Source organism: Strix uralensis, chromosome 15 (genome assembly GCF_047716275.1).
Source record: "Strix uralensis isolate ZFMK-TIS-50842 chromosome 15, bStrUra1, whole genome shotgun sequence".
In the NCBI taxonomy this organism is placed as follows: Eukaryota; Metazoa; Chordata; class Aves; order Strigiformes; family Strigidae; genus Strix; species Strix uralensis.
The window spans coordinates 10,845,638-10,864,674 of NC_133986.1; the positions used below are offsets into that span (position 1 = coordinate 10,845,638).

The 19,037-nt window shown below is 41.3% G+C and overlaps 1 protein-coding gene across 5 annotated transcripts in view; it reads right to left on the reverse strand.

Annotated features, from left to right (window-relative positions):
* ABTB2 (ankyrin repeat and BTB domain containing 2) overlaps positions 1 to 19,037 on the reverse strand; it is a 158,781-nt gene that overhangs the window by 117,967 nt on the left and 21,777 nt on the right. The window contains exon 1 of one of the 5 annotated variants that reach the window (XM_074884336.1): positions 17,274 to 18,530. The exons of the other annotated variants lie outside the window; for them this stretch is intronic. Coding sequence (XP_074740437.1) covers positions 17,274 to 18,138 — 865 coding nt within the window. The 5' untranslated portion in view covers positions 18,139 to 18,530. Of the gene's footprint in view, positions 1 to 17,273; positions 18,531 to 19,037 lie in introns of those variants that run through there. 5 annotated transcript variants of the gene reach the window in all.

Consider the following 19,037-nt stretch of genomic DNA (forward strand, 5'->3'; position numbering starts at 1 on the left):
ATGCTCTGACAGAAAGAAAATTCTGCATTTGAAACCTCTCTTTTCCCACACTTGCTCACTGCATGCAAAGCCACAGTCTTGCTCCCTACAGTCTGTCAAGCCTAGGACTTCAGCAACACCAGGACACCTCCCTCTCCAGCAGAGAGGGCAACCAACAGTGGTTGCAAGCAGTAAGCCAGGACCAAATCAGTCTGGGCTCATTCTTGCTTTTGCCACAGGGTTCTCATATGACACTTCATCCTCCCACGCTTCTTTCTGTCCGACCACACTGCAAGTTCTCTGGCCCAAAGATGATGCCCAAGAAAGTGCTGGCATCCAAGTCAGGGCAAGCATGCTCTGAAGACAGCATTTCCAGGTGCTTCTCCAGTACAAACAACAGATCAAAGATGAGGTGACACTAACATACAATGTGAGGCATTCTGTAAGTGACAGGGGACATGACAGCCACTGACAGCTAAGTATGAATGCGTGGTCACAAGGCAATGTAACGTTTGTGAAGTTTTTTTGTTCACTGAACTTTAGATACTCTACAAAAGGTTAGAGGCATCATTAGCTTCATTTAATACACAGATTAGAGACACAGAGGGAGAGAAAAATCACATGGCCAAAAAGTTATACAACAGCTCAGTATCACAGAGAAGCCAAGTCTTCAGAAACCAGACAGGAGTCAGAAGACCTGGGATTGCCATCGGCTTTGGAGAGAGCCTCCTGATTGCTGCCTCTTCGTCTCTGGAGCTCTGCTGCTGCTTCCCCGCACTCTGCCTGGGAATTCAACAGCAGTTTCTAACCAGACAGGTCGTTCCGCACTCAAGGTGAGGTGAAGGTGATAGCAGACCACATAATATACAGTGCTGTGTTATGTATACAGTATTATTTGGCAGAAAGATAACGAGCAGAGAATGCAGGAGCTGATACTGGGGTCCATATTGTTTAATATCTTCGTAAACAGCCTCAGCAAGTTTGTGGGTAACACTGTTTTAGGCTCCCCACTTCAAGAGGAATGCGGATAAACTGCAGAGAGACCAGCAGAGGGTCTCTGTCCGAAAATGGTCAGGGACCTACAGAACGCAGCCTTCAGGAGAGGGTGGGGGACCTGGGCTTGTATCGGCCAGCTATGAGGATGTTAAAGGCTAATTTGAAAGAAGCCTACAACTATTTGAAGGGTAACTACAAAAATTACAAGTTAAATTCTTCTCAGGAGCGCCACATGATGAACCAAGGGCGCTGGCCACAAACTGTGGCTTGGGAGGCTCAGGCTGGACATTAGGAGAAACTTCTTCACTATAAAGTGAGCAGGATGCTCAGAGAAGCTGTGAGATCTACCACACGGACATTTTCAAGATTCAGAGAGGCAAAGCCATGGCTTACCTTATCTAGTTCTGGCAGGAGTACAACTACGGGTGGGAGATTGGACTAGATGACCTCTATGAGCTCCTCCCAAACAGCGTTTCAGTGATTCTAATATGACCAAGCAGCTCTGCAGTGCAGTCAAGATTTCCAGCTTCCAAAGTATCTGTTTATACTCCTCCTCCCACCCTTTCTTGGGTCTAATTCATAAGCTCACAGGATTTTCACAATGAATGAAGCAGAAACTCAAAAAACCCCCAAAAGACATTAAGTGGTGAACTGCTAGCCCATGCAACTTCCCTGATGTCAGTGGGGATGCTGAATGTAACAGAGCACATATCCATGACATTAATAAAAAAAGCCTACAAGAGATATCTATATGAAACACTTCATTTCTTTCTTAAGTGCTGCTTTTGTCTTAAGCTGAGGAAAAGATAAGGGCAAAGGGAGGGAAGAAGCACATAATTCACCGTTCATAAAAATAAACCTAATACTCATTAAAGGCCTGAACATTTTGAGCAGAAGCAAATGCTTAATGCCTTCAACACCACTGCCTGCTCTGTCTGAATGTTGTTATCAAAGAGTGGCTGATTACTTGTGTTAGGAAGTTGAGGCCAAAGAATAATGCCTCCCAAAGCAGCCAACTGGAAAAAAATATCTGAACAGCTGTGCGATTGCTGCACAACAGTTATGGGAAAGCAGTGCAATAAGGTCAGATGCTGATCCATTACATCACTGCATATTGAAACAAGCGCTACTGCAGACAGAGCCATTATAGATGTAAAATAAGCTCAGAGTACAGTCCACAATCTGTAGGATAAACAGCAGAATACATCTTATTAGTGTAGCTACATGAATGCCATTATTCAAACAAAATTATTACTATGTTGCTCTTGACCTCAGCTCCTCACTGCGCCAAGCCATGCGTATTTTAAGAGAAGACGCAATTCAGACCCCAAGAGATCTCATTCTGGTTCACCTCATACGCTTCCACTAACTGTTACATCCAATTAAGGCTGCCAGTTTTACGAACTACTATATATTAAAGAACACCACAAACCTGACTGTACCCTCCCAATAAAATGAAAATGTTGGTTGAGTACCGTCCTTAAAAGCTGAACGAAAGCTTGATCCTGTGGTTATGATTACATTTTGGGTTGTAGGAATAGACAATTGTATTATGCTCCTATGCAAACACAGAGCAGGTTTCTGACCAAATTATTCAATCTTTTTGAAAAGTCACATACTGACTCCTTCCTCCATCTCAAAACTAATCTAGGTGTTAACGGTTGATCCATTTACTCACAGTACTTACAAAAACCTCTGCAACAAGTTAACATGATTATAGCGTAGAAAGCTCTTCTGATACCATTATGACTACACAGGGGATATATAAGAAAGACACTTCACCAAGGAACGTAAGAGTCTAAATACAAAATAAGTTGTCTTGTAAAGTGAGCATTGGGATTTTTAAGGGGAGATGGAGAAGTTGGTTTAGTTCTCTTTTTTCCCCCTCCTGAAAGACTTGCAGGAAAGTGAGGGGGTTTTTGTTGGCAAGGATTGAACTAAGAAAAGCAGCCACTATCCCAGAACAAATTTACACATGGCAACTATGGAACAAGATGAGAGTTCACAGCAGTGTTTTATTTGTGCTGGTATTTATACGGCTGCCTTCTACTCCTAAAAATGAGTAAAAGAGAGTAAAAGGAGAGCCAATACTTCAACAGGAATCCATTTTGCTTTTCCTCCCTATTATAACTTAATTTGATGCCCTTAACCTGTAGGTCTGACATATTCTTAGCATCCTGGCATTCCTAAATGAACAATAGATGCATAAAGGTTTTTTTAAATAATAAATTAAGGTCAAGTTAAGTGATTAATGGGTTCTTTAATGTGTTATGCTGATTTTGTTCCAAAATAAGCAACTGCTTTATATGAACTGCTTAATTTCTCTACAACAGCAAATAACAAAAAGTAGAAATCACTCCCACACCAGTCTTTTAAAGCTCATGCTGTTCATCACATAACAAGCACACGAAGTAACCTGTTGTCCCTGAACAGAAAACTGTCCTCAGATGAACCAGTCCTATACACGAATACTATACATTTTCACAGATATTCACTGAGCAAGCTCCTCAGTAATAGTTAAGAAAATAGCAAAGTTAAGAAAGCAATTGATTTTTAATTCATATCCATATTCAGACCCAACAGTCAAATTAGAATTTGTGTATCTATCCCTAAGACAAATCAAATACGACTTCTCTGTCATCTTCTAGAAATCACCATGGATAACAAAGCTAGCCCATGCAAACTTCATGAATATTGTTAAGCAAGAAATATTGTAACTCCCCCCACAACTGGTTCAAGGGACTTGACAACAAAAGATCTCGTACCTCTAAGCAAAACCCAGATTGAAAATACAAGTGACAGTAGCTTCTCACAATTGTGGAATATCAGAAGGAGCTATAACCCACAACAGATTGTTCAAATCAGCCTCACTCAATCACTCGAGCACTTCTTTGTTATGTAGTCTCATCAGAGAAATACTTGGCAGCGTTCACATGTAAATCAGCAGCAGCTTTTTGGATCACCTCTTAATGTAGAATCAGCTCAAACTTTTCAGAATTATGATGTTTCCCTAGAACGCTTTTCAGAAATACAATGCACTGCTGAAGACTCAGGCAGATGGCTTGGCTGAGTCAGTTCATGATTTGAAAATTGTCTCCAGTCAGATTTAAAATAAAAAATAAAAATCAGCAAGTCTTTTCAAGATTGTATTACACATAAAAAAGCAGCAGTTACTGGAAGATACAGGGTCATGAAACAGACTGCCTCATTCACTGATCCCAGCCCCAGGGTTAAATGCTACCTAAATTATTTGATTTCTAAAGGAATTAATTGGTAGCTTCGGTCTCATTCTTGGCAGATAGATCACCACTGCACCTAGCAATACCTGGCACTGTAATGTGTAGACCTCACCTTACTCCTGTTCACAGTTCCATTCTTTCATGCAGCTGAAACGGAACTACCTACACAACTAAGGCAAGCAGGAAGCAGTTCTTATGGCCAAATAAAAGCCACAGTTGGAAAATGCCCAGAGAACAAACCACCCTCTTGCATGGTTCCCTTCAGTGAGAATTAAAAGCCACAGACGAGCCTGTGAGAAAAAGTCTTAGTTCAGGTTTTTGCCATAAGAAGTCTGCTGAGCTCTTATTGTTATTTTTTAGTTAAGGAACATCTTTTATACACAAATTAAATTAGAAACTGATGGAGAAATTATTCTCTCCCATCATCTGTCAAGGGAGCATAGATTGACCAGCTGCACACTACTCTCTAGACACACTGGAAGCTTTGCAAACACTGCAGTTCATTACCTGTAGATTATTATGCTTGCTCTCTCATTGATAGATAAGGAAACTGTTTGCCCTCCAAAGCAAGTCACCCCTGCATTCCCTGTTTCAACTTACAGCTCAAAAAAAAAAAAAAAAAAAAAAAATATACACTGATAACTCTGACCCTATGATCTACCCAGCACTAGAAAGAGATCCAGCTCCACTGACCAGACACCTTCTGCGTCCCCGTCTCTTGATGGACGGAGCCTCCTATGGCTGAACTCTGTAAGTTTGACTAGTACACAGAACCCAGGTCTTATTCCCTGAAAACAAAACCAGGTCCCAAAGCAGTGGTGAGTCCAGGGGAAGAAGTGAAGGCAGGGGGCTGCTCTTTTGTTTGACATGCCGAGACAAAACTTTGTGTGGTTATTTCATGTGTGTCAGGGGCCCGATACTCCACTGATTTATTCTTCTTTCAGACCAGAATGGCCAATTAAGTGAGGGTTGAATCAGGCCCCTCGTATATAAACGGATCATTTGAAGTTATACACGTTACTTTACATGGAAAAAATTCAAGCTTTTAAAATATGAGCATATAAAATATAAAAAGACATTTAAAGTGCGCGCGCGCACACACACAAGCCAGTTTTAGTTTGCACTGCCTGTTCAGTAGAACAGATAGCCTGTTCTCTGACTCTCTTTTAACTGCAAACCTTATACTAGCTGTGTATATTTTGGACCCTTTCCCATCCTACCATGATTTCCTGTCTGAGTCTGCAGCCCATGGCAACAGCAGAAAATTGGAGTGCAGGCTTTGCAGATGGTGGTAGGCCAAATGCCCTGTGCCAGTTTAGTATCTTCTTCCATAACATATGCATTATCTAAGTCTTGGCTACATGGCAAGAGTTACCTTCATGCTAATAAATTTTATTTATTTTAATTTATAAATTGTGCTTGCCTTAGGGAAGCTCTGGCCTTCTGCAGTGAACATTAGAAACCACAATTGTACAGCCTTACATATACATCATTATACTATAAAGGGAAAATGATATTCTGAACTGCTGTCAAGGTAGAAGAAAATTAACACAGTTTTATCACTCAGTTCCAGCAGGTCACAGGTCACTGTGACCATTTAAAAACAAAGCAAAACAGTCCCCTTCCCAAATCTATTGATATGCAGCACATACATCATCCCACAAAATAAGCTATGATGAAGGCTGCATTTCCACATGTCTGCAACAAAAATACGAGACCCAAGATTATATACACAGGGAAAAGGTGCCAGAAACAGTTCCAGGGTTGCTTTCCACTGGGAAATGTAGTGTTAAACATGAATCTTCCTTGAGTGGCTTTAATAAGAGACTCTGCATCTGGCATTGCGCTGAGAGAATGGGGCCAGTGGGAGTGATGGGGGGAAGGACACACTTTTTTGAAGAAACAATATTAACAAGAACATACCAGTCACCCACATCACACTCACTGGCACAGCTACAAAACTACCTCAGTGTAGAGATGCTTTAAATCCCCCCTGCCCCCAGCACACACAACAGGACATCCAGAGTTTCCATGGAATGAATAGTCTCCATCAAAGCTTCTCCCACCTCGAGGTGTAAAGCCCTTAAGTTTATTACAAAGTACTAAAACAAAACTACCTCAGACAAACACGTGGCCTCAGTCCAAGTGATTTCAGTGGAAGAGCCCAAGCAACTGCTTCAGAAAGAATCCAGTCTTTTCTGATAAGAAAAATCATTCCTTCTGCTATTTTAACAAATCACAGACTAAAATCCATGAACAACTGCTTTATTCCATAATGAGACTCTCTGGTCTCTCAGCACTAGTAAATAAACACACTGTATCTTTTCCCTCAAGCCTAGTTCACAACTCTGAACTGTTTTCTTGACTTTTTGCCTTTCTCTTCTTCTACCTACATCACACCAGGTAGAAGCATTATTCAGACTTAAGAGATTCACACACCTATTCTGGATACCAATCAAAACCCCATTAAAACTAATGGAAATTATTCCTTTGGCTTCAGCAAGATTAAATTTTACGGTAAATGGCACTTTTTGCATGGATTTCAACCTTGCTTTCTGTAGCAGTTCATTGACAATGATTCTGACAAATTTCCTACTTGATGATCTTGCTGACATCACCCTCAAATATCTTATAAATGCAAACAAAACTGATACTCACTCAAGTCAAAATTTCCACGTAATACTGCCAAAGCATAAGAGAACTTTTCCTAACACTTCCTGGAAAAAAGAAAACAAACAACAACAAAACAACAATACAAAAGACCAAACCATGAGCCCACAGACAAGCTTTTAGAAGTTTTTATATATTGACAATAGAATGAAATGGTTTATTAAACACAACCAATAAAGATGTCTCTTGGTTGCCTACTATTATAGCTTTCCACCTTCTTCCTCCTACTCTAAGTTAAACTATCACTTCAGAGAAAATATTCAGACACCTTATAAATTTGATATAATAACTTAAAAGTACCAGAAACCATACTAAGACCATAATAAAACTGTATCTGTTCAACTCTTGAGCGATTTTTATGATCGCTAGACTAAACAAAACTGCCAGTGCAAGTTGAGCGCAAAACAGGGTGGGGGGTGGAGGGAAGATAACATTCAAATGAAAGAGCAGAAATTCAGTGTGCAATTAACCAGAAATTATATCCACCTCCAGAGGTAATATATTTCATTATATTTTATCTTTTATATTATTACAACCTACATCCATCCCTAACATTTTGGTTAAACCTGTGGTATTATCTCAGGAAATTGCACAAGAACTGAAAAAGCAATAAAAAGGAAACCTCTCAACCATTTGTGAGGCAGAAACAGATGAGCACTTCTGAGGACAAGTTCACAGTGTGCACCAGGCCGTTAACATTTCTCATGACGTGTGTTACCAGTTCTTCCCAAATTCACCACACAGTAGAACACTCCAAAAAGACACCTCTGAAGTCAACGCTCCAGCGTTAACGGTAGAGAGGGGGGGGCTCTGTGCCTCCATGTGTGCATACTCACCGCAGAAACACCACACCAGCTCGTGCCCCTGTTCCTCTCAAGCCATACCAGCACCTGACACCGCTTCCTCACCCATCAGGGAACGCTGAGACACACACAATTTCAGATTAAAAGAGGCTGCAGGATCATCAGCAGATCATTCAAGTAGAATCAAAGTTAAAGATAAGTGAACTGTCTAAAAGCAACTAGAAAACCAGGTTTTTGCTTTCATCTACTAGTTTTGACAAGTGTCTGTGCTGCATGGAGTATTGGGCAGTCATTTGAATAAAACAAGTAAACACAAAATTGACTTCTATGAAATTCTATTAAAACATCAAAAATCCAAAACAGTTCGAAGAAAAAAAATGAGGCGAAACTGGCCTAATTCCCTACTTAAACTGTTTGCCAAAATCCAACTCTTGCCCTTCAGCTAAAGTAGTAGTGTGCTTTACTCACGAGCAATAAAACATATTAGAAGAAAATCTATTCACTGTCATCTTGGAATTAATCAGGAAAAAAAAAAAAACAGAGCTATATAGGATCAAGAAAATAATATGTCTCTGCATGTTTATCTTTTTAATGTGTAAGTCCCAGCGTAAACACGTAGTCATACTTTATTCTCCAGTCCCAGGCAACACACTGCAGATTGGGCTAGAAATGAAAGCAACACAAGTATCCAATATGGACTGCAATGTTATAAACACCAAAGAATGGGACAAGCCAATCATGTCTTCTGTAGTGTTCCTTTCCTCTCATCCCTGAAATATCATAAACAACATTTACTTTGATCTTGCATAGGCCCATAGCAAATTTATCAGTTGTTATAAATCTACACGCATGAACTGTAAAGCTGGTCTGAAATGTTTATTTGGCTTCAGTTCTTAGTCTCTATCCCATGATTATACCACAAATACCCTTCAACATCTCAAGCATTTTGGTGTCATTACACAAAAACTACAGCAATTATTTAAGCAGATTTTCCACTGTTTTTCTCCTTTTTGCTTATGTCAAGACTTTGTCATTTTTCGGACAGGGAGAGCCAAATGCAGTCTCCTGATAGATTTCTGTGGCACTGGAACACTACAACAAAGCATCACAGGTCACTGGTTAGCTTTCTTCTAAGAACTTTCTAAAAATAAAATAATAAAAAAAATAATCAGGGCTTAGACTTCACTTTCAACTTGCTACTTACGCATCACCATTTGTTCGCGTATCTTACGCACATTCTCAGTGTAAGACAGCATAGTTAGTGTAGAGAGAAAGCCTCACACAAAATATAGGAACGATGTACGCTGACCCAAGATGATTAAAAAGATGCTTTGCCTTCTACTGTCCCTATCACCGGACAGCCTGAAAGCACTTTACACAGACGACTGAATGAAACCTTGCAGCATCCTCCAGAAGCCGGTATTTTACTCAGTTTAGACGTGAAGCAGGTTAAATTGCCTGGTGAACATCAAACAAGTTTTAAGAAAGAAATTGTCCAGGTGTAATAATTAAACAACCAGAACAAGACGGACAAGTGCTCAGGCTTACAACTAATCTATGAGTTGTCTGGGTCAAACCCATATGAAGAACACCAGACAGTTTTTGCTTGGTTGACAGGAAGAAGGTTAAGTATGTTCACACCAACCCCTGTGACCTGATTTAACGATTCACACAAGTTACAGTCCACAACCTCGGCTATGTTGGATGTCTATTCCAAAGAAATGTTTCACGTTAAGATCATAGTAAAGACCAATCCAAAGAACTGCCTCCTAGAGGACCACCACAAAAAACATCAGCCAGACTATAGCTAATGAAATCACATTATTAAATAACAGGTTTTGAGCAGATGAGGAGGAAGTTTACAATTCTAAGGGACTTTCATCTGCAAGTAACACATAAGCAAGTAGGTTTTAATAAACAAGGATTTTATAGCTCAGAATGCCACTTAACTCGAATTGAAAGGACTGATCCTTTCCAAAGCAGCAGTTACAGCATACCCTTTCCTCAGAAGTTACTGTCATGTTATTAATTCTATCCCACATATTCCAAGCTCACAGAAGCTGCAACCGCCACCCAGCATGCTGCAGGCAGACACTTTAATTACAGGTTGACAAACAACCCTCAGCCGTGCCCTGCCCATAGCTGGCCTGTCCCAGCGCTGGTCTCTCCTTGCTCCACTTGCCAAACATACCAAGTCACACCCGCTGTAGCCAAACGTTTCCTAAGGACCAGAATGAGCTCACAGTTCCAGCCTAGTTTGTGACCTAAGTCAGAAAGCAAGTCTGGATGCGTTTGGGTGAAAGGAACAAACCTTTTGGCATTTGTGCATCCCTTCCTCTTTCAATTATTGCTTTCTTATGATAAGGCCTGCACTGCCAACAAGGATACTCCATTTAAAAGGCTTTCCTCACTCAGAAATGCACAATGTGGAATCCTTAAATTGACTTAGATGCTCTCAACAAAGTCCAGCAGTTGTTGGGGTTTTTTGTTTGTTTTGGGTTTTGTTTGTTTGGTTTTGGTTTGGTTTTTTTTTTTTTAATGTAGCTCTTGTTCTATAGGGGAAGGAATCAGAGTTCTGTTGAAATATTTTTATCCCAATTTTTAAATTAAGAAAGCATGAAGCCACCATTGTACTGGTTTTACCATTGCCTCAGGATTGCTTACATTTAACCAAATGTCATGTTAGGCACTTATTTTCAAACTAACATGTAAATTAATCCTATTAAAACAAGAGCAGCACCAGAAATTGTTCATTTTATTCTTTCGTTCATCAGCCTGAACTCTCATAGTTCAATGTGAGCAAATGGACATTTTCTTCTGTTGACTACAGGTGGAGTAGAACTTAGTCAACAAGAGGTTTTTCTTAATGTCCAGAGTGCAAGACTGCAAAGTCCTGAGCCTGTAACAGTGTGAAAATGTTTATAAATAAGGACCACATATATTGACTCGAAAAGCTTAGCATTGACTAAATGCAAAATGAGAGCTAAAATGTAAATGAAGAATTATTTTGATCTTTTTTCCAAACATTCAGAAGAATAAAGATTGCTAAAGGATTTCCTGGGCACTGCTGAGTACCTAGTGGTTTTACTGTGTTTAGAAACCTCTGTTTCTCTTCTTGGAATCCTGCTAGCACAATGGACAAATTGCTCACGATAAACACCTGTTCATTTTACATTTTACTTTAAGAAAGGACAACATAGCAATTTAGCGAAGATCATAGGATTAATATTACCTTTGGTCTTATTTTCCCATTTTCTTGCATTGCTGTAAGATGAGTTCTTTTTAAAAGTGAACTTCCTTCTAGTTCAACATTCAGATCTTGGGTTTAAGCTCCCAAGCGCAAACAGGCACTTTTGAACTTCAGTTCTTTCTGAACTTATTTAAGTGCTTGAGTCCTAAACCTATGCCCCTCTGCAACTTGGGAATTCTGTAATAAGTGAATTTTATACAGTCTATTGTAAATAAACATTTCCAGTACTCTACTTACATGTCATACAACAGAGGGCTTTATAAGCTTAAACATTTCCCTCGTAGCATTGCATACCCACGCATTACAACACTAAGCCAGGGAAAGGGAGAAAAAAAATGAACAGATAAGGAAGCTCTAAATGCACCATTAACTAGACTAATTGAATCATACCAGGTATATCAGCAGAAATAAATTATTACAACACGAAAACATTACAATAACATTAATACCCAAACAAGATTTTTCAGTGTAAAAAGATCTTTCATCTCAACCCCATTATCAAAACACAATTTATTCAAAATTCACTGCCACCCTATGTTACTACCGCATTTAGTTTTGGAACTGCCTCACATTAGGTAGGATTAAGATTTCAGAACAGCTAGAATATACACAATATCCACACACTGGGCGAGTGCTGCTCTCGGGAAATAGAAGGCAGTTTGTAGTGCTGGAGATCAGCTAGGGAAGTCTATTGACAACCATCAATTCTGACGGTAACAATGAGTGTAGGTTTCAAATCACATGAGAAATTAGACGGGGTACATAAAAAAAACAATCCAGTGGCTCAGTTCAGAGAGACTAGCTGACCGTATGCAAGGCCTTCGAACCGGAAATGAGACAGTTTAATTTCAATTATTCCAATATCAGAAGACATGTACATCAACCATACCGTATTTTGTTATTAAGAATATGAATACTCAAAGCCCATTCCTCATTTTCTGCAGACACAAAAAAATGCAAGAACACCCCAAATATCCAAATATTGAAGAGGTGTTCACTACTAATCTTTCAGCTAAAGCAGCTTGGTTTTTCACCTGAAAAAATGAAAAAAAAAACCCACACAAACGATACACACAAAAACCCCTGTTATAACTTAGGGTTTTACATACTAAGGATAAAATTCTGTCCTGGCCTCAACAGTATTTGCTCAGTTCAAAGCCCTGGCTTTAGCAGTACAATAGACTTCAGCTTTGACACAACAGGTCACAGACTTTTCTCTCCAAGAGGTTCCTTCTTCACAGGCCTAGCTCCTCAGTTTCCCAGGGTTAAACTGTCACTGACACCGATCCCACTTGAAATCCAAATATCAGTATTTGCTGCTGGTAGTTATACACTGAGGGAGTTTCAGCACTTGCTCTTTAACCAACTAAATTGAAAGGACACAGATTTTATTGCCATGGTGTAATAGCAGCAATTCAGAGGATTAAGAGCATTATTACTTCATTAATTATTCTTCATTAATTATTACTATCATTAAATAAAATATAGACAGACATAAAGCCCACTATAAGGGAAAAAAAATTAGGCATTTTAGCTTTACTTGATCTACCCTTCAACGTAAGCAAGATGCAGATCTGCAGATGTTGGGGGTTTTTTTAATTGTGCATCTAGTGGTTTGTGTTTGTAGGAGAGGGGAGCATGTATATACAAGCACTAACATTTAGGCTTAAAGAATTTGTCCCTGTGGGTTTGTGGATATAAATCCAAGCTCTTGAATGTGTAGGAGTAGAAGCACACAAGCTATGCTGGGGGTACATTGGTACAGAGGTGAACGAAGCCATAGTTCAAATAGGATCAGAGTTACAACCAGCTTATCTAACGTGGAAACGGGCATGTAGGTCTATCATATCCCTGCCCAGGAATCCCCAGTAAGCAACGCTGCTTCAAACTACTGCTTCAGATATGACACAGAAGACAGAGGGGTGTGTTTGATTTTTTTTTAAATTATTTGCAAACCACCTGTAGTACCGCTGTACTAACCTTGTATTCCTACTCAGCTTAGTTTATTGATTGCATTTGCAGCTTTCTTCCCCAAAACACACCCCTTCCAACATGCAGTTTTTTTCCTGAATAGTTGTGAAGCTGATAGCTTATTAAAATTGATGAGGCTCTTTATGACCATACATTTGTTCAGTTCAGATAACAAAAAGCCATTCTGTTTATTGAAATGTTGTAAATTTTTTTTTTTTCATGCTGGATTTCAGTACAGTACCATGACTACACTGAAATAAAAAAGTTATTTCAAATAATTTTGATAACTATAAAAAGAATTTTTATAATGGCATAGCTGTAAAAATCCCCAATGTTAAAATCAGCTATAATTTTTAACTTATATTAGTGTAAGAAGAAATAGAAAAGAAAATGGGGTTAGGTAGTGATACTAAATGCAAAGTCCATGCTTGATGCTTAGTAGGGTGTGCTGCAGCGTTTAGTATCAGAAGAAAATTCATCCCTGGTCTAATTTTATTGAGTTCAACTCATTCCCTCCCACGATGAGGAAAGGTTACACATTCCCCCTTCAACCCCTTTGTAAGAAAAAGGTCTCAAGACACAAGTAGAACTTATTTCAGACTCTGTTTCTGCTCATCCGCTGAGCAAACCAACAGGCTACTTTGTGGATTAGTTCATCCACAGAGTACTTGAAGTGTTTTGGCTAAGAAGTATGTGAAGAAACAGTGTTACCAAGCTAAATTCCACCCCCACCTCCCTTTTTTTTCCCCCCCAGAAACAGCTGTCAACACTTATATCTACAGAACACCAGGATGTGCTGATGCATTAAATAGCACAGCAGGTGTATTGGCTGTCACAGGAGTGTTCGGCAATAACCAGATAGTTAAGTACAATGTAAACGCTGTAGTTAATAGGGCAATAATATCAAAATGTATTTGCAGTGCTGACAGTTCAGATTCTAATGAACACACCAAACACAGGAACATCAAGAATCACATTTCCAAGGTGAAGTCATATCTCTCCTCATCTTCCAACAAATATTTTAAATTAATGGACTCCAATATTCCGAATTAGCACATCTCAAAATTCCCGTGAAACTACCAGATGCATTCTCTACTTCAGCTCTATCAAACCAATGCATACCATATATCTCCATGTAATTAAAACAAAATACATATTCTAATTTACATGACTTTTTTTTTAACCTTCCTGTAGCTATGTTGTTGCATAGCTGCTTATCATTTTTTGCTGCTTTTGTTTCATTTTCTTTCCAGCTTGTGCTGCATTATTTTTGCAACACCTCACCTAGACTCTGTCTAAAAATGCCTCCAAGGGCAAAGTCTTACCACACCTAGAGAGCTTTACAGAGCTCCTTATGGCCATAAGTTCAGATGACATTCCTCCTTCCAAGGCAGAGACACTGAGTCCCAAGCATGAAGTCAGAACTGACACTGACAGCAGAAAACGTCTCATAGAAGCAGCAAATAGCTGATTAAAGAACAGCTTAACAGAAAGGGTGAATAAATAAGCAAGCCACAGATTATTATTTATTTAAAAATATTAGAATTCCTCTTAAGCATTTACAGAGTTTTAAACTTTACCCTTCACTCACCACGTGTTGATTAAAACACATCTGTTACAATACAGAATATTAAGCTTTCAGCCTCCAAAGCCTTAAGAACAGTGACTGGATTACAGTCTTTGATGGGAGATTAGTTACTGAAGAAATACAGGTCTAAACCTCAGTCTCTTGAGAATTTACAAAGATTTATGTATTTACTTACTGTTTCTTGGAGTCCGAAGCAGCATGCTATCCTGATCTAATAATGAAAATGGTATTCAATAGATCATAATGCCAGAAAGGTCCATTATGATAATCCAGTGCAATCTTCTGCATAGTACGCTGCCACGGATTTCTTCCAGAGATTGCAATGCTTGACTGGAGTTAGAACTTAACCTCTAAGTGCTTTTTATCTCTAACATCAAACTCAGTGCTATAAAACAAAACCCAACAAACATACGCCAAGCTCACAATTTACAAGTAGCCCATTAAAATGCTCTTACTATAAAAGAAACAAAAATGAGAGTAAACCAAGTTTTCCTGTTCCATGTACTGGAATAAAACCAGTTATTTTACCGCTACATCTACCTCAGATTTAAATTAATGGAAAAGACAAGATCATTTGAAAGCACTGTGGAGAATGATGTGAATACTGCTAATTTACAATTCCTACAGGGAGAAGAATAAAGAAGTTATTTCAAGCTTTTCTGCATCCATATAAAATCGTTTGTGGTCTTACAACTCCAAGAAAAGCCATTTAGAAGATTCACTGACTTGTGTCAGGAAAAATACTAGTGACAGACTGTCACAGGAAATTGCAGGATACCTTCGTGTGTGGTTTTATTCAATTTTCAGACTTAAAAAATGCATTCAATTATTGACAGAATTGATCTGAAACGAACAACAAAAGAGGCAACAGAAGCCAATCCTTCTGTGGCCAGCGACTGCTTGGTATTACACTACACAAGCGTTATCGTAACTGACCATTTGGTGGTTTGAATATTTATAAGCATTTCCCTGCACAGTCACTCATGTTTCCATTGAACACTAGCTTCCATTCATTCATGGCAATTTTTCCAAGAAGGAGGTTTCTCTTAAGAAAAAAAGAAAAAAAAAAGCTCTGCGAGGGCCTGACTCTTCCTGTCCATTTTACACAGAGAACCTGTGTGGCAGAAACACTGCGCAGAGAACAGCTGAAGTGCATGTTTTACTTCACAGAACCACAGTATTTTACTCCAGCTTCTCTAAATAAGGAAGAGAGGGAACAGAGTCCTCTTTTTGGACCTGGTGACAAATACTCCCATGGTACACAAAGAATTATGACAAGTGTTTTAGCAGAGGACAAGACATCCTCATACCTTTATACTCTTCCATCTAACAGCTTGTAGTTAAAAAAGTAATGTCTATGTTTGACTTTTAAAGTTAGTTATGTCTTCTACCAGTGCCAAGAACACATCCCAAAGGGCTCTTCACATTTATTTCACATACATTTAGTAACACTATCAGTGGACAGAGGGCAGATAGAGTACACAGGAGAGGTTTTGTGAGCACCGTAATAGCAGCCACCCTCTTAAGTTGTAATTTGAACCAGGCTGACCCAATGGGGACAGCCGCTGCACCTACCCACTAGTGATCTGAAATCGCGACATTCCTGCTTTGGCATAAGGTAACTGCAGGAAATCAACGCACCCAAGGAGCAGAAGTTGAGTCAGCCCTTCTCTGACAAAGTATTTCATTACTAACTTTCACCCAAGGTATATTTTTTCCTCAAAGAAATTCCGCTCCTTTACTTGTCTCTCGTTATGAGAGTATCTTTTGAAGAGGACCAAGCCACTTGGTTTTATAAAGAGTTAAATCTGAAAGATATTATGCATGGAATATCTGACCATAACAATGAGGCCAGCAAAAGTAACGAAACTGTGTGTGGTACACAGAACAGTTTTCCAAACTGAATGTTTCTCTACATTTCCCATGGAAAAATATGGTACTCCTCAGTGTGACAATGCAAAATAAACAGTGCAGCCTCTTAACAGAACTGTCATGACTTAAGCCTTTCAAATCACTCCTCAGTCTCATCAAAAGACGCCAACATTCCTCCATCTGCTTATTTGCTTAACTGTTCAAAAAGTCTGCTTTTCTAAGCAAATTAGAGGTAAGTACCTTAATGTTATGTTATTCTCATTATTGAGGCACCCTCCTACATACTCACTTGAGCAAGCCACGCACAAGCTCTTGTTTACTGCATGAGTTTAACTACAACACAGGTTTCTGCTAAACTAGAAGGAAGTCCAAGTAACACGTAGTTATACACTCTTGCTCAGAAAACGAATTTTACTACTGCAAAGAAAAAAATTAATGTTGTTTTCCCTCTCCAGGCTGTATGTGGGAATAGCACCTTTAAGAGGAAACTGCAAGATACTCACTATAATGTAAGTTTTGTTTAAAAACAATAGTGGTATTTTCTGAAGAGCTGCTTGTAAAGCACATTTCATCTTAAGGTTAGAGAGAAGCACATTGATATGCCAGTTATAGTAAAAATGCTCAAAACAGCAGCTGGTAGAAAGTCAGGAGACATTTGTTAGGACAACAGGGCTTGGTTTCCCACAGCCTCTGCACCTTTTATAAACTGATACATCTTAAGAATAAAGCAGGATCATTCTTGCCTGGTAAAACCGTCGTGTCTGCTTTACGCACACAGAAACCACAAGCAAGATGCAATTCAGATTAAAAGAAAAACCAAAAAAACCCAAAGTCCATAGAAATCAATGATTTTACTGTAAAGCTTGCTGGTACAGAGATTAGAAATTGTAAAAGCTAGATCTTACCATTAGCATTTTTCCCACAGATGAGATGCTCATAAGGTTGCAACACTCCCCAAAGTTCAGCATCGTTGTTGATAACCATCTCCAGGATTTCAGCCGAGATCTCCCCTCCTCCACCATCCGGGCTCTGACTTGCTAAAACCCTAGCCTTAATCTCTTCTACAAGGTTTTCCATGCAAGCGGTTAAAGAGATGGCTGCATACTCATGGATCCTAACTGAGATCCTAGTGTCCACCATCCACCTGAAAAACCTCCCCACGGAAAAGGTAAGGCCACATCTGGCTGATTTACCTTTCCTCAGTCCATCTCCAGCACTCATGCTGTACAGAGAGAGCGCCTTGACAGTCGCCAGGACACAGCTTTCCGACAACGACCAGCTCTGGATGAGCTTGATAGCGCTCTGCACCTCAAACCTGGTGCACTTGGAGTGCATCACGCTGAGCCGCTGAGCTTCCCTGGAGAGCCTGATCAAGGCGCGCCTCAGTAACTGCGAGAGCCGCCTGACAGCTTCCTGTGAAAAGGTTCTGGTATTGCCATCTCCCTTCCCTTTTCTGAGTATTTTTCCAATGTCTTCTTCAGTCCAAGGGTATTCCTCTAGATCCGGCAGTTTAGGACACTTGGAAAAGATATCTGCAACCTCGGGGTCTTCCGGCAGGACAGTGTTCACGGTATCCCAGCTGTTATTCCTACTGTTCATGGAGCCCGAGTAGTACCACCAGTTGCCTCTGTGCTGAGAAGAGGTGAAAGCCTGGGAATTGGACTTGGAAGAAGAGAGACTAAGGGACCTGCAGGAATCCCCTGCCCCATAACCAGAGTCCAAAGTTAAATCCTCCAGGGTCTTCAGAGTAGAGCTGTATATCCCAGCCATAGGAAAGACGGGTTAAACCAACCGCAAAGAGCACGAAAGGTGAGGCTGGGACAGATCCCTCGTGCGCCTACCGAGCCGGAGCTGCCCGCCCCACCAGCGGCGCGGGAGGATTCGCAGCACAGCGGGCAGGAGCCCTCCCCGCACGCCGGCTCCACCGAGGGCCGGCTACCTCCATCCCGCAGGGAGGCTGCTCTCAGCCATCTTCTGCCTCGGGGGAGGGCCGGTTGGCGGCAGCCGGCGGTGGCGAGCCCCGGCGCGCCGGGCCGCCTCCTGCCCGAGCAGGGCGCGGGGCCGACGGAGGGCGCGGGGCGGCGGCGGGGCGGGGCGCGCTCCGCGGGACACTTGGCGGCGGCTCCGACTCAACTTCGCCGCGGGTCTGCCGGGCGGCCCGCACCGCCGCGTGCAAATGACCTGCGGGGAGAAGCACCAATCAGCGATGCCGACGGAGGCCGCGTCCGCCAGTGAAATCCGAGATGGGCGGTCCGTATGCAAATAGCGCCGGGAGAGGCGGGGCCGATGGCGGAGGAGGCGGGGCCAGCCGCGGCGCTCCGGCGGACTGCGGGACCGGGCGACCCCGCGCGCCCCGCCGCCACCGGCCACGCTCGCCCGCCCTGCCCAGCTCCGGGCAACGGCGCAGCGACCGGGCCAGGCGCCGTGGTGGCTCCCCGGGGCGAGGGTCACGCACGCCCGGCCCCGCGGGAGTCACCGACTGAATGGAGGATTGTGCGGGCGGGCGCGGGGCCGGTGCGCCGGCTGGTGAAAGGAGCCTTTGTGTGGCGGTTTACACAGCCCTGACCTTGAACCCTGAGCTGGCTACGGAACGGAGGTGCCTGGTTTGTCTCTCTCCTCCCTCCGCCCATGCGATGCTCCTGCCCGGGCCGAGGGTGCCCTCCCTCGGC